Consider the following 15338-nt stretch of genomic DNA (forward strand, 5'->3'; position numbering starts at 1 on the left):
TGTGTCGGACAGCAGTGACACCTTGATCTGAAAATCCGATTCATCTTCAGACATCAGATCGATCTCAGAAATCACACCACGTGATGAGTTCAAACTTCCGTGTGGTGTGATGGTGACATTTATGTCTCCTAGGGATGTCATTTTCAAAAGCTTTGCTGACTGTTGAGAAGAGGCTGCTTCTATCAGTAGGTCCCCTGACCTCAATTTTTGTATTTTTTTCAGATGCCCAATGATTCAAACAACTTTTCTTGATTTTTTCTTGATTCAAACAACTTTTGAATTAGGAAAGAGGAACACGTAGACATAGGTTTTTCACCAGATCTATGCACAATGAGATAAGCTGGTTGGCCTGAGGAACTGACCTCCTTTCGTGGTGATGCATCATTGCTTGTGATTTTTGATTTTGTTAAATCTATGTTTAGAAATAACTATTCAGCTCCTAGTGACCCAAGAAGGGGATGCCGTCACATGGGAGACTCCCATAGACCGTCACACCAGGGTTTCCCAGGAGGTATACTCTCACAACGCAGTCAGGAAGAGCACATCTTGCCTGATGTGTCCGCCCGGTCTGCATCGATCGGTTGACTCAACGACCAGCCGATTGACTCAAACAGAGCCTGATTTGAGCCTCCCGTTTATCCGAAGAAGGGGCCAAAGCAGTGTGTTGGGGACGGTATGTTGCCCCTCAACTACCAGGATCCCCCTTTCCGACATACGGGACACCACGCACGGCAAACACGTGGGTGGGCGTTCAGATCCCAAAGATGGTAAAGAAGAGATACTAAACCATAGGTGGAGAACCTGTGGCCTCGAGGCCGCATGCGGCCTCCGCGAGGTTCTTGTGCGGCCCTTTGCCACCTAGTACAAAATGGTAGAGTTCGTTTCAAACAACTATTGTACATCAACGCCATGACAGTTGCGCGAAAAATCCCGCCAAAGACAGTCATATTGTAACATGACGTCGGAATACTAGTCTGTATGTTTATGTAATTTACCTATCTAAAAAAAACGAATAATGTTGTATGTAATATTTATTTGAAAATAAATTAAAATTACAAAATACTATTTACAAAATTTGTCATACAATTCATTAGTCAGCTGATTGTCTTTGCAAAAAAAATTTAAATTAGCGCTAGCAGCGCCATCTACTTTGTCTAAGAAGTAAACAAAACTCGGTTTCAGATCTCCCATTTGAGTGTCACACCTTGCTTTGGCTTCTCTGACTCGCATCTCTCAACGCTTCCCTGTTGCGATCTTCAGCAAACTGTAGTTAATAGTGCGTGCTTATAACAGTTACACGGTTTTATTGTATTTCTAGAAAGTATACACTTTGTTAAAAATATTATTTGATATTCGTTTTTTTATCCATCATGTCAAATACTAAGAGAAGAAAATTAGGTGATGAAAACAGAACATTTAATGTAGAATGGGAGTTAGATTTTTTCTTTACTGCTGAGAAAGATAAAATGATGTGTTTGTTGTGCAATACAGTTTTAAATACTGTAAAAAAAGCGAATGCAAATAAACACTATTTGACTCATAAAGAACATAAATATTTCGCTTTAGAAGGTAAATCACGAAAAGCTGCACTTCAAAAGTTGAAAAATGAGAAGCATCATCAGCAGGCATCTTTTAGTGCCTTTGTAAATCAAAATTCCGCTGCAGTTGCTGTTACGTATAAAATAGCACATATACTTGGAAAAAGGGGCAAACCATTTAGTGACATTGAAATAATTGAAGAATGTATTGTTGAAGCAGTATGTTGGATCCAAGAAATGTCGACAAATACGAACAATTACCTCTTTCAAGAAGAACTGTAACAGATCGACAGCACGAATTAGCGCAAAATGTAACAGAGCAACTTCATACAATTATACAAAATGAAGATGTTTATTTTTCAATTGCTTTAGATGAAAGCACTGATAAAACAGATTCGGCACAAGTTTTATATTTTATTCGTGCTATAACTAAAGATTTTCAATGTTACGAAGAACTACTTGCGTTGGGTACACTAACTGGAAGAACTCGCGGAGCCGATATTTTCAAAAACTTCAAAGAAGTATGTAATAAATTACAACTGAAATTCAGTAATTTAGTCAGTGTCTGCACCGATGGCGCACCTTCCATGAGAGGCAAAAAAAGAAGAATTCGTTGCTTTGTTAAAAAAGGAAAACTTAAACTTGAAAAAATTGATATCATTTCACTGCATTTTGCATCAGCAAAATCTACCATTTTGCAAGACACTGTGGATAGAACCATTGCCATTGTCAACTATATTCGTGTAAATGCAATGCGTCATCGTGAATTTCGGCAGATGCTCTCTTTAGATGAGGAAACGTATAGTGTTGACCTACCATACTACTGCAAGGTTCGCTGGCTATCAACAAGTCAGGTTTTGATAAAAGTTTTGTCTTTACGACGACAAATTTTAAACTTTTATCAAGAACAAGGAAAACAATGTGATCTATCAGATGAAGTATTTCTCAGAAACCTTGCATTTTTGTCTGATATGATGACAAAACAAAACAATTTAAATGTTTGCCTGCAAGGTGAAACGAGGTATATTTATGAAATGTTACAAAAGATCCAAGTGTTTAGAAAAAAATTATCATTTTTCAAAACATTGCTTTGTCAATCGGAAATATCTGCACAACACTTCCCGGAGCTAGCTAAAATGTTAAATGAGCAGAACTGTGAAAATAAAATATTCGATGAATATGTAGGTGTCTTGGATTGTTTAATAGAAGAGTAAAAAAATAGATTTTCTGATTTTGACGAGCACACTCCTGCTATGAAACTGGCATTTGAACCATATTTAATAGATATATCCGAGGCTCCTGCAGAACTACAAATGGAGTTAATTGATTTAGGGGAAGATAGTATCATCAAATCCCTTTTTAACGCTAAAAAGGATCCCATAGAAATCTGGAAAAATGCTGTTGAATATCCATGCCTTCGAGAACATGCTCGCCGTTTACTTTCCTGCTTCGGAAGTACCTACTGTTGCGAGAAAACATTTTCTCTCATGTCAAAAATAAAAACAAATTTAAGAACGCAAATTACAGATGCACATTTAGAGGATCAATTAAAGCTGTGTGTTACGAAGCTTGATCCAAATATACAATTACTGTCAAACAAAAAACAAAGCCAAATAAGTCACTAACTTAGTGAATAAAAAAATATTTTTTATTGTATTTTTTTATAATATTTTTATATTATTTTATATTTAAAATTTTGTAGTATTATATTTCATTTTTTCTATATAATGCAATAAATTGTTAAATCTATAGAAAAACTATAATAATTTCACAAAAGTCACTTTCTTAGGTCAATCAGCTTATGCAGCCTCTCTTATTGCTGCCTAATTTAAATGTGGCCTCTAATGGTAAAAAGGTTCCCCACCTCTGTACTAAGCCATCTCTGGGAGGTCCCCTCACCATGGACAGGAACCCACATCGAGGGGTCCTCCCGTTTATCTGAAGCAGGGGCCAAAGCAGTGTGTTGAGACGTTATGTTGCCCCTCGACTAGCAGGATCCCCCTTTCCGGAATACGGGTCACCACACATGGCAAAAACATGGGTGGGCGTTCAGATCCCAGGGATGGTAAAAAAATGTTACTAAACCATCTCTGGGAGGTCCCCTCACCACGGACAAAAGCCCACACCGAGGGGAGAAAGTCCAGAGAGCAATCGAGTCAATTCAAAGGCGATTGAGGTTGTTTCCAGAGAGAAAGAGAGATCAAAGGCAGGATAGAAAATAGATAACTCTAGGAATCAGGTTCTGAGTATTTGAGGTGATGATAGGATTGTAGTTTTGTAAGAGTATCTGTACATAGTTTTAAGTGATTTTTTTTTGTAGAGTTCCAAAAAAGAATAGTTTTTAAGTTAGCTAAGTAGCTGAATTGATACTGTCGGTTTTGATTTAATTGTTGATTTTCCATTAAATGAATTGTTTTTTGCTTGTTACTAATTCTGTAAATAGTCTTTACTTGAGTGATATTAAATAATTGATTTTTTACCCTTGTATGTATTTTTTTCAGTGCACGTGAAAGTCCAGGCCTGGCAATATAAAACACGAATCCACATAAAGTACCCGTTAACCTAACGGAGAATTTACAGGCCACAGTTCTGTGTCAGTTAATAATCAAACAAAGTAAATATAGTACTTTATATCATTTTACGCTTTTTTGTCTTTAACCGTAATTACATAGGCATATTTAGAAAACACATTGATTGTTGTTAAGACATATTCTATTCCATTATTGTCTTTTAAAAACTGGCGAACGTCCATAAGATCAGACTGAAACAATTCTTCGACATAAAGCTTTAGTTTTACGACGCGTATAATTTATTCATGCTGGTTTATGTAGCGTATATGTATCTTGACTTGATAGCCATTCTTCGAGAGTTTTTTTTGGCAACTTTGTTGCTTTTACTAGGCTTGTTATGCCACCAAACGATGTGGGATGGGATGGAGTATAATAAATAGATCACAATAATCTTTCCACGATATATGCTTTTTTTAGACGATGCAATCCATTCAGGAATTTTTGTGGCTGATGCTCCAGCAAGTTTTTTTTTAACACTAATTAATCAAATCAGAGGTGATGGAATTGAGGGCTATCGGAAACGAAGTACGGGCAATTCTCCTATTGTTAATCGAGTCGACAATACTTTATTTCCAATCCATTCTTTTAATATGTTCCCTTTTATAATTCTGAAAAACCTCTAGGGACAATCGATGATTTTTGTGATCGCATAAGATACAACATTAAATCCACCATATGACTATTTACTATTGGTTCATTATTCACCACTAATTCTCCTTTTTGTTCCAATCGTATTCGAGTTTTTCATGAACTATACAGGGCGTATATTTTTACAAAATGGCTACTTTATGTGGGTTACTTGTATCTAGTCAATGTAAAATGAATTATATATTACTATCTGAGATAATGAAATATGCTGCTTGTAGCAGTTCATTGAGAAATTTTATATAAGGAGAACAATTATTACTAGCAGGACACATCATTTTATGTGGTATTATCAAGAAAAATGAGCAAGATTGTTTTGTACATTTTTGTGCTCTGTCTGCAAACATCAGCTTTGATTCCAAACAAAATTACTGGATTTTTAAAGTTTATCGAAATATCATATAAAATTGAAAGCATAACTTGTTCCCGTAAAGCTGGACAATCCGAGAAAATACAAACATTGCTTGATAGTATTATTGCTTCTTACCAGGTATGAGAATCCAAACTTTAACCAAAGAAATATTCGATTTTAATCGATAATGACATTATACGTGCTCAACTGTTGTCATCATCAGCTACCCGAGTAAATCTCCACTTACACTTTTCCAATGACGAAAATGACGCATTCCCACAATCTGCTAACCTCTTGGTCAAGCGATAGTAGACTGATATCAAAATTGATGGCCGATATAATCAGTCGTTGCCCGTTCTTTGAAAAGTACCATCATCCCAAAATTCTCCAACAATTAACTGTGTTAGTGCCCAGCCAGATATCACCTACTCGCCTTGGATAACAGTGTGCAATAAAAACAACTCAGATAAACTTTCTCAGCAAAAAGAACGACACACTAACCGTATTAACATCCCTTCCAACTCACGTGGACTTTTCTTCTCCAGGTATTTATCAACTCAGGAACCACTATAAACTCTCTCTCTAGTAACTGTGCCCTTAGGCCTATTTATGCCCTGTACAATAAAGAATTTTTCATCCGTTACAAATAAACATTGCTCCATTAACTAGTCTCTGAGTGAGTCACTTCCGTTGGACTGTGTCTCACTCCCTCCTGAATCTACTTGCCCGAAATGCGACTGTTCGCATGACCTAGTTCTGAGCCGCCGCGGCTTCCACGTCAATCGAGACGTGATAGTGTCAATCCTGACGAAGTATTAAAGATGTACCGACCCTTTGGTCACACAGGTAACCTTGTTTTTTTTTACAACAAAATACATATTTTAGTGTAATATAAGTAGCTAATTAGTGCTGAAGGTTAATTAATTAGGTTTTTTTAAAATTTACTAATGTTATATTGAATCGAAGATCTAAGAACGAAGTCTCCGAAACAGAAAGAGAAGCAGAAAGTACGCCGCCTTATGCACTGAGAAGTCGCGGGCCGGTGAAAGACCTACCCTGGATCATGCCTCGGCCCAGCCGTAGCCACATTCCTCGATTTATTTCTCCCACCACAAGCCAAGCATCCTCGCCTTAACCTTCGATGGAAAGGATGGGATCGTTTTCTATCGAAGTTCTAACTATCTCTCTCTGTGGTCGTGACGAAAACCTGATGAAAGTGAACTCCAGTAGTCTATTACAAACTTTCTTAACTCAGAGGTGTTTCTAATTTGCAATCTGTAACCGAAGATCATAAAATGTTCTTCTGACGAAACCTGTACGGGTAATAGTCGGTGGTCACTTAAATTAGTGTTCTGTGCATAATTAGTTGTAACGTTATTTTGTATTATTTTGTATATTTGTCTTGTAAATATAACCTTTGTGTTTTGTTCAACCGACTGGGTGTTATTTTGGACATTACTATGCCGAAAGCAATAACTACGGAAATACGTTCACTAATAATACGTCACAACAACGAAGGAACACCTTCTGATGAAATTGCAGAAATGTTCCAAATATCAACTCGTTCTGTTCAGCAAATTGTGAAGTTGTACCAGGACACTGGTTCCGTGTCCCCAGGCAAGGCGAAAAAACGTAAACGCAGCACGACAAAAGAACAAAATGCGCAACTGCAGTCTTGCAGCAAAGACAACCCGTTTAAGTCTGCGACAACTTTGCGAAAAGTATTGAATTTAGATGTATCAACAGATACAGTAAAAAGAAGGTATGTAATATTTGTAATATAATACTCAAACATCCTTCGAAATATATTTCTATCGATATAATGAACCACCAGAAATACAACTTTATTAACGTGTTCTTGCGTATACAGAAATGTAAGAAACAGATTAATATATATATATATTTCATTAATAGGTTGCGAGAAGCAAATTTATTTGGTCGACGGGCAGCCGAAAAACAGGCCCTGAGTATTCACAACCAATTTGACCGTCTTGGGTTCGCCCAACAATACCAAAAGTGGTCTATAACGGACTGGTCGTCCGTAGTCTTTTCAGACGAAAAAGTATTCTCGTCTGCTTGCAGTGGGAAAAAGTTTGTGCGCCGACCACCAGGCACACGCCATGACCCAGACTATGTGTGGCGAACCCAAAAAAGTGGTCGCTTCTCGTTAGGTGAGTTTTTAAATTTAGTGTTTTCGTGTATTTATATCCTTAACTCTTTGAACATGACAACATATCGGCATGTTCATTTCATAAATCGCAACTTTATTGACGTATTCTGTTTACAGCCGTTTGGGGATGGATGACTGCCGCAGGTCCCGGGGAGTTGGTCCGTATAGACGGTAACCTCACCGCCGTCCAATATATAGAAATACTTGAAGAGGTCTTGTTGCCGACGGTGAGGGCCATCTGTAGATAACATCCATTCCATTTCGTCCACGACCGCTCCCCGGTACACACTGCCGGAATTGTCAAACCATGGTTCGAAGATCATCCAGACATCATTCACATGGGATGGCTAGAGAGAGGGGCAGATCTAAACCCAACAGAGCATGTTTGGGCTCGCCTCTCTGACAACCTCATTCAGACGGCAACTCCCAGCGCACTCTGGGAACTTGTCAGAGGTCGCTGGGAGGACCTTCATGAGAACAAACTATGTGACAAACTTGTCGCAAGTATGCCCTCACGACTGAATGAGGTCGTGGACAGAGTCGGCATGTGGACAAGATACTGACCCTCTTCCCTCCATCTGCGATGTTCCTTTACTGTCAATGTCAAGACGACAATTTTTATTTTATTGTTAGTTTAATAAATGTAAATAGTCTTTTCTAATCTGTGTGGTTTTCTAAGAAGTGATAAAAACATTGCACAATTAAACGTTATTGTTATTATAACTGTTACTTGTCATTAATGTGTATTGCTGGCAGATTGGTTACTTAGATTTATTTGTTATCTATGATTCGCGATTCTGATATAGTTCGGTAACGATTCACAACCAATAGCTGAATGCAGAGTGTGACCAATAAAAATACCCAATCAAGCAAGTAGAAGAAGGTGTGACTAACACCACTTAACAAATCAGATTAAAGAAAATTTTCCAATGTTTTATTAAATAATTACAAACCGATACACTTCCTGTTTTGTCTCTGCACTTGCAAAACTTAACCAGTAAATAATAATGTGGCGAGTTTACGAAAAGGGGAGGGGAAATCAAATTCAGAAGGAAAAAGTGTTGAGGAGAGAAACGTAGGTTTTGAAAACACTGAGAAATGTCACCTTCTCAGTTGATGGTTGGTTGGTTAGTTTGAGTTTTTTGGCACAAGAGCCATATAGGCTATGCTGCGCCATGCCAAATGGTAAAATAAAACAAAGCTAAATATATATATCAGAAAATATTAATATAACACAAAAACAAACAAGTACAAATAAACAGAACATAACAAATATAAGTATATAATAAATAAACAAATAAATAAATTAGTTAACTCAAATCTCTATAAATATTTATAACTTTCAAAAAGGTCAGTATCTTATCAAGATTTGGCCTCTGGCCCAAAATCTACGAATTCTCCGAATCATTTCCGAAATGCTGTCTGCGACACTGGTCAAAAGTAACAGTTGCAAAGTATGTGTTTAACACTTAAAGTACAAATGCAATACTGGCATACTGGCTGGTCATCACCCTTCAAAAGGGTATTGATGAGTAAGCAGAGTATGTCCAATCCTCAGACGAGTAAGAATGACTTCAGATCTCCTATCATACTGTTTGTTGTGTGTCCAATTTTCTATTATAGGTTTGATCTCGTAAAGTTTATTGTGGACTTGTTCGTTCCACACATTTTGCCATCTCTCTGCTAGTCGTTTTTTAACAACTAGCTTCAAGTCACCTCCTTCAATAAACATTGTATGCTGAGAAGGACTTGCTGACTTTGCAGCTGCATCAGCTTCTTCATTCCCTTTTATACCTACATGGCCTGGGACCCAACAAAATTTTACAAGAATATTACTCGCAATAAGATGGCAAAACAATTTGCGAATTTTAATCACTATAGAGTGAGAACTAGGTTCATGTGAGATCAAAGCCTGAAGTGCACTAACTGAGTCAGTGTAAATAACACAGCAACGATGACCTTTCCTAATTACATATTTTAAGGCTAGGTAAATAGCCTGCAACTCTGCAGTAAAGATGGAAGAATTTGATGCAATTTGTTCTGCCACGATCTCATCCTGGCAGACAAAGGCTGAGCCAACGTAATCAACCGACTTCGATCCATCAGTATAGATAGGAATTAAATTCCTGTCACAATGTTGAATTTCTGCAAAGTGCTGCCTATAGATGTAGTCTGGGGTGGATTCCTTAGGAAACTGCTTTAAGCTAATGTCAACATTTATCACAGAAGTTGACCAAGGTAATATATTATCGACCTTGGCCTGTGAAATGTTGCTTGTGTCCAGGTCAATCGTGCTGCTTACATTCTCCATTCTTATGTCGAATGTAGGGACACTACTTGGCCGAGCTGCAAATAATCTTTTCAGCTGAGTATCTGAACAATCAGCTAACAGTCCATTCTGAGATTTTTGTTTAACATAGTAAATAAGAGACAACTGTTCTCTCCTAAGAGATAGTGGAGGTTCATAAGCATCCACGTACAAACTTTGAACAAGAGAAGTTCAAAAAGCACCAGTGCACAAACGCAACGCTTGATGGTGGATTGGATCCAGCATCCGAAGAGTAGATTCTCGCGCAGAGCCATAAACAACACATCCATAGTCCAGCTTAGAGCAAACTTGGGCCCTATAAATCCTGAGCATAGAACATTTGTCTGCTTCCCAGGACAAGCAGCATAATACCTTTAAAAGGTTCAAAGATTTTAACCCCTTCAGACTTTACCTTACGGCTCCAGTGTAATTTGAAAAATATGTTTGGTTTTGAATATTAAAAAAAAACATCAGTTTAATTGAAAAAAAATTTTTTTTATTTTTTTGAATGTGCCATAGCTAAGTGGCACCTTTCCCTTTCGATAGCCAACTTTACAGGGCTTGCAATGTTGACTTCTCTGCATGACTCCTGTGTCGTGCTGGAAAGCTGCCATTCGTAGTTAGCGTCGGTAAGCGTTTGAAAATAATTTAAGAAATGAAAATAAATTTAATGACAAAAATAAAATTAAAATGAAAAATGAAAAAATACATGAAAAATAATAAAATATTTAGAAATATACTGTACAAAACATATCTATAATTATAAACGGATAGAAAATAAAAAAATAAAAATAAAATTAAAACTTATATATTTACAAATATACATCTATAATCAGAAAAAGATCAAAAATAGAAAAATAAAAATAGAATGTAATTCACAATATTAAAAATTATTGTTACAGTACAATATAAAATAAAATTGAAAATTTAGTTTCGTATGATATATTTTAAAGTAAGGAGCTAGACACAAGGCCACCTTACACTGTTCACATTGGTACAGTACCTTGTATCCCTTCGAATTTTTTCCCCTTGTCGTCACGTTTTTTGCAACAGACAGCACAGCATCTAGTTAGAGCAACTTTTTTTGTCGGTCGGCGGAATAAAGTCCGGGAAATGTTTTTCCGTAAGTCTAAGCAGACTCGGAGTTCTCGCCCGACCATGTTTGCTGGTCGTCGTTTCGGTGTGGTACATAGTTATGAGTCGTTCTATCAGAGTCATTCAAAAACACAAATTAGTTTTTTCTTCACCATTTTTCTGATACAGTACATACGCATTATATCAGGTCAGTCCATAAGTTCGTGCGCATTTTTATGACCTTGAGAAAAATCTTGTTTTGCTGTTAAAAATGTCAGTCTAATGTGATAATTTTTACACCGAAGTGTTAAATTGGATCTCATTCGTATAATACTGTTCAGAATTGTGAACATTTCAGTTGTTTATTTTCGTTAAAATGGAAGTAACCGACAAATATAAAAGACACGTTTTATACTTTTTATTTGGTGAGAATGCTACAAATGCAGCCAAAAAATAAATACTGTACATAATCAAATCGTAATTAGTTCAAGGACTGCGCAGAAGTGGTTTGAAAGATTTAGAAACAACGATTTTAGTGTGGAGGATAAGGCTCGTACGGGAAGACCCATTGACTTTCGATGACGATGCTCTCTCTGCACTAGTCTGCACTGTAAAAAAGGCTATTTCTGAATATTTTGATTCAAAACCGAAATCATTTTACGAAGACGGGATTAAAAAGCTACCATTGAGATGGCAAAAAATTGTACAAAATAATGGTGAATACATTATAGATTGAAATAAAATTTAATTAAAATCTTTTGCTGCTTTTTTTGTAGATAAAAATACGCACGAACTTATGGACTGACCTGATATAAAGAAATATCAAGTAATTGAAAAAATATTTTTTTTGTAATATTTCTTTCCTCTTTCTCACCACAGTATAATCATGGAGATGCTGATCTAACAAGTCAACACCTCCCATAGTGTTGTTGAAGTCAACAGCGACTTGTGGTTTCATTATTTCACTACCAGTTTGCGTTTCCTTCCTTACCATTGCTGGACTGTGTAATGTAGAGAGAAAAGTGACTGTTCTCCTGTCCTGCCATTTTTGAATCATCACTTTACTTCTCTGCATTGCCACAGTCTCTCCTTTTTTAAATTTTTTTTATGTAATACTTTTGGAACATCTTTCCGTGTTGTCTGTAGTGTTCCACAACAATCAGTTTTCATCGTTATTAGATAATCTGCTAATTGTGGGGAAGTATAATAATAATCCATTTGGACAGTATCCCTTGTCTAACAACAGTTCCAGTAATGTTAACACAATTTCGGTTGTATATATTGGGTTGATGCAAAAGTTCGTCCGTTTTTAAGCGCCAGCTGGCTTTGCATCACAACACTGAAGTGTTATTTCCTTCACATGTGTAAAATTTTGATGTTGTTTGACAAAAGAGATCTCCGCTAGTATTTGAGAATAAAGTTGTGTTACTTAGTTGTTTTTTAAATTTTGTTAAGCATTAAAAATGGCAGAGAATAAGGAGCATTTTCAACATATTATGCTTTTTTATTTCCGAAAAGGCAAGAATGCTTCGCAGACACAAAAGAAGATATGTTCTGTGTATGGTGAGGGAGCCATTGATGACTCCACGTGCCGTAAGTGGTTCAGAAAGTTTCGCAAAAACAATTTTAATCTTAGTGATGCACCACGTTCTGGACGACCAGCCAAGGTTGATGACAATGAAATATTGGCACTAACTGAAAGTAATTGACATAAAACAACTTGAGACATTGAAGAAATTCTTGAAATCAATCAGTCAACAGTGTCAAGGCGATTACATCAACTTGAATTGGTTAGCAACGCCAATGTATGGGTGCCGCATGAGTTAACAGAAAAAAATTTGATAGACCAAATTTCTGCTTGCGATTCTCTATTGAAGCGCAATGAAATCAATCCATTTTTAAAGCAAATGATTACAGGTGATGAAAAATGGATTGTGTATAATAATGTTAAGCGTAAAAAATCATGGTATAAGCACGGAGATGCCCCTTCAACCAGCGCAAAAGCCAGTTTACATCCGAAGGTGGTTATGCTGTGCATTTGGTGGTATTGGAAGAGAATAATTTATTATGAGCCGCTACCTGAAAATCAGATCATTAATTCAGAGAAATACTGTTCACAACTACGTGAATTAAAGTGAGCAATTGACCAGAAGCGACCTGAATTAGCCAACGGGAAGGGCATTGTGTTCCATGAAGACAACGCTAGACCACACGTGTCTTTGGCCACCCGACTAAAACTTTTACAACGTGATTGGGATGTTTTGGTCCATCCACCATACTCTTCTGACCTTGCACCCTCTGACTACCATTTATTTAGATCACTTCAAAACAGCTTAGATGGTGAACACTTACTTTTTATTTTTTTCAAATTTCTTCAAAATAATTTGAAATTTCCCAGCATGATGTACTGACTTGACTTGCCTCTACTGTTTTGGTGGCATTGGTTGCAGTATCAGCTGCTGGCACAAACTCAATCATTGGTAAATCATTTCTACTTGTTTTTCTGCAATTATTATAACCTGTTCACCATTAGCCCAGCCATTGTCCAATTGTATAAAGGAATTGATTCTCATAGCATAAAACACAATCACCATACATTGTCTATAATAACTTAAGAAAAACTTTATTGTTACTGTTACTTTTTAGTGTTTGGTAGTAATACTGCTGATAAGGGGCATACTAGCCCAAAACACGTATAATGTGTGTACAGAAATTATTACTACAGGTGATATAATAAAGAAATTTTGTTCTTTCCTGAACTAACTCATTACTGTGCCAATCCTTAAACACCAGTATAAAGTCCTATTAATAAGTAAAGTCCAAGTAGACAATTAACAATAATATTAGAATTTAAGGACAGTAAGGCTTTTACAAGGACACATGTTCCTCTATATTATTTATGTCTGTTACCCAGAAATTAAATTCTATTGTTGAGGGAAGCAACAGTATATAAAGTGTTTGTTGAAGTGCTGAATTAATCGTTCAACATGCCTAAACCATTAAGTAGAGATATTCGACAATCGTAAAACATGAGGAAGATGGAAAAAGTACACAGGAGATTGTGGAAAGCCTCCGAATATCCACATGATCTGTTTCCAGAATCTTAAAACTATCGGGAAACTAGTAGTCCCCCCCCTGGACGATCATCTGGCCGATTACGCCTGACAACTCCTACTCAGGACGAGCAGATCAGGGCAGAAGGTCAGGCACATCCATTCGCCACCGCCTCAACTCACGCGTTGGGTTTACAAGTATCTGTAAACATCGTCAAGCAAAGGTAAGTAACATTTGTAGTATAATAATCCAACCTTCCAACGAAATATACAGGGTGGACCAAAAAGAATATACGTATTTCAAACTGATATATTTAGTAAACTATCGATAGTAGCGGTGTGCTGCGGGTATCAGAGGAACAAGTGCATTGTCTAGTTTGTGTCCATGTCCCCCAGATGTCAGTTGTGCTTGGTAACAATGACATATTCACAGTTGTTGTAATTCTTTGATGGAAACACGGTTAACAGTCCGCAGTATCTTCATATGTTGCAAAGCTGGTTGTTTCCGAGGCTGAACAAGGACAACCTCATTTTTCAACAAGACGGGGCACCCCCTCACTGGAATCGTCAGTTTCTGAATGAAACTTTTCCGAACCGTTAAATTGGACGTCAAAGAGCTGACGATTTAGCACTTTTCAGCTGGCCTCCACGGTCACCGAATTTGACGCCGTGTGATTTCTTCCTGTGGGATTTCATCAAGGACACCGTCTATGTTCCTCTACTACCACAGAACCTTGATGAGTTGAAGAACCGGATCTGTACTGCCATTACATCAGTGACACTGGACATGCTTAGTCGAGTATGGCAGGAATTTGAGTATCAGTGTGATATTGTTCGTGTCGCTGGTGGAGGACATATTGAACACCTGTAATCTAAACTACAGCGTTTCATAAATATGTGTCCCAAGTTCCATAGTTGTATGTCTTACAGTTTATTAAATATATCAGTTTGAAATACGTATATTCTTTTTGGTCCACCCTGTATTTCTATCGATATGATGAACTGCCAGACATTTTTATTAACGTGCTCGTGTACACAGAAATGTAGGAAGCAGGATAATACATATGTTTTATTTTATTAATAGGTTACGAGAGGCCAATCTGTTCGAGCGCAAAACAGCCCAGAAACAAACATTGACCATCAAAAACCAGATGGACAGGGTGAAATTTGCTCAGACATATTAACATTGATCTGCCGCTGATTGGGAGAGCATTGTCTTTTCTGATAAGATGATGTTTTCTTCGTCAAACAGCGGGCCTGTGTGGGTGCATCACCCACCATCTACCAGGTATGATCCTGATTATGTGTGGCGCACCCAAAGAAGCAGGTGTTTTTCGATAGGTGAATGTTTTAATGTTGTGTTTCCGTGTATTTATATCATTAACTATTTGAACACGACAACTTATCTGCTTGTTCTTTCTATAAATAACAACTTTATTGACTTTTTCTGTTTACAGGTATTTAGGGATGGATGACCTCTGCTGGTTGTGGGAAGTTGGTCCAAATAGACGGTCACCTCACCACCGTGCAGTATATTCAGATACTGAAGCAAGTATTATTGCTGACAGTGAGGGCTGTCTATGGCAAAGAATGCTTTTTCTTTGTGCATGACCGCTCTCCAGTGCACA

At 37.2% G+C, this 15338-nt stretch overlaps 1 protein-coding gene across 1 annotated transcript; it reads left to right on the forward strand.

Annotated features, from left to right (window-relative positions):
* Window positions 1-1759: 1759 nt before the first annotated feature.
* Window positions 1760-2752, forward strand: LOC136975732 (general transcription factor II-I repeat domain-containing protein 2B-like). The gene has a single exon (XM_067270828.1). It carries the CDS (start codon window positions 1760-1762, stop codon window positions 2750-2752), a length of 993 nt encoding a protein of 330 aa, XP_067126929.1.
* Window positions 2753-15338: the final 12586 nt, after the last annotated feature.

The sequence above is a fragment of the Centruroides vittatus genome, unplaced genomic scaffold (genome assembly GCF_030686945.1).
Source record: "Centruroides vittatus isolate TY-2023 unplaced genomic scaffold, ASM3068694v2 contig_383, whole genome shotgun sequence".
Lineage (NCBI taxonomy): Eukaryota > Metazoa > Arthropoda > Arachnida > Scorpiones > Buthidae > Centruroides > Centruroides vittatus.

Excerpts from the sequence above, each read along its gene's own strand:
- LOC136975732 (XM_067270828.1), top strand. The coding sequence starts at position 1,760 with ATGTTGGATCCAAGAAATGTCGACAAATACGAACAATTACCTCTTTCA.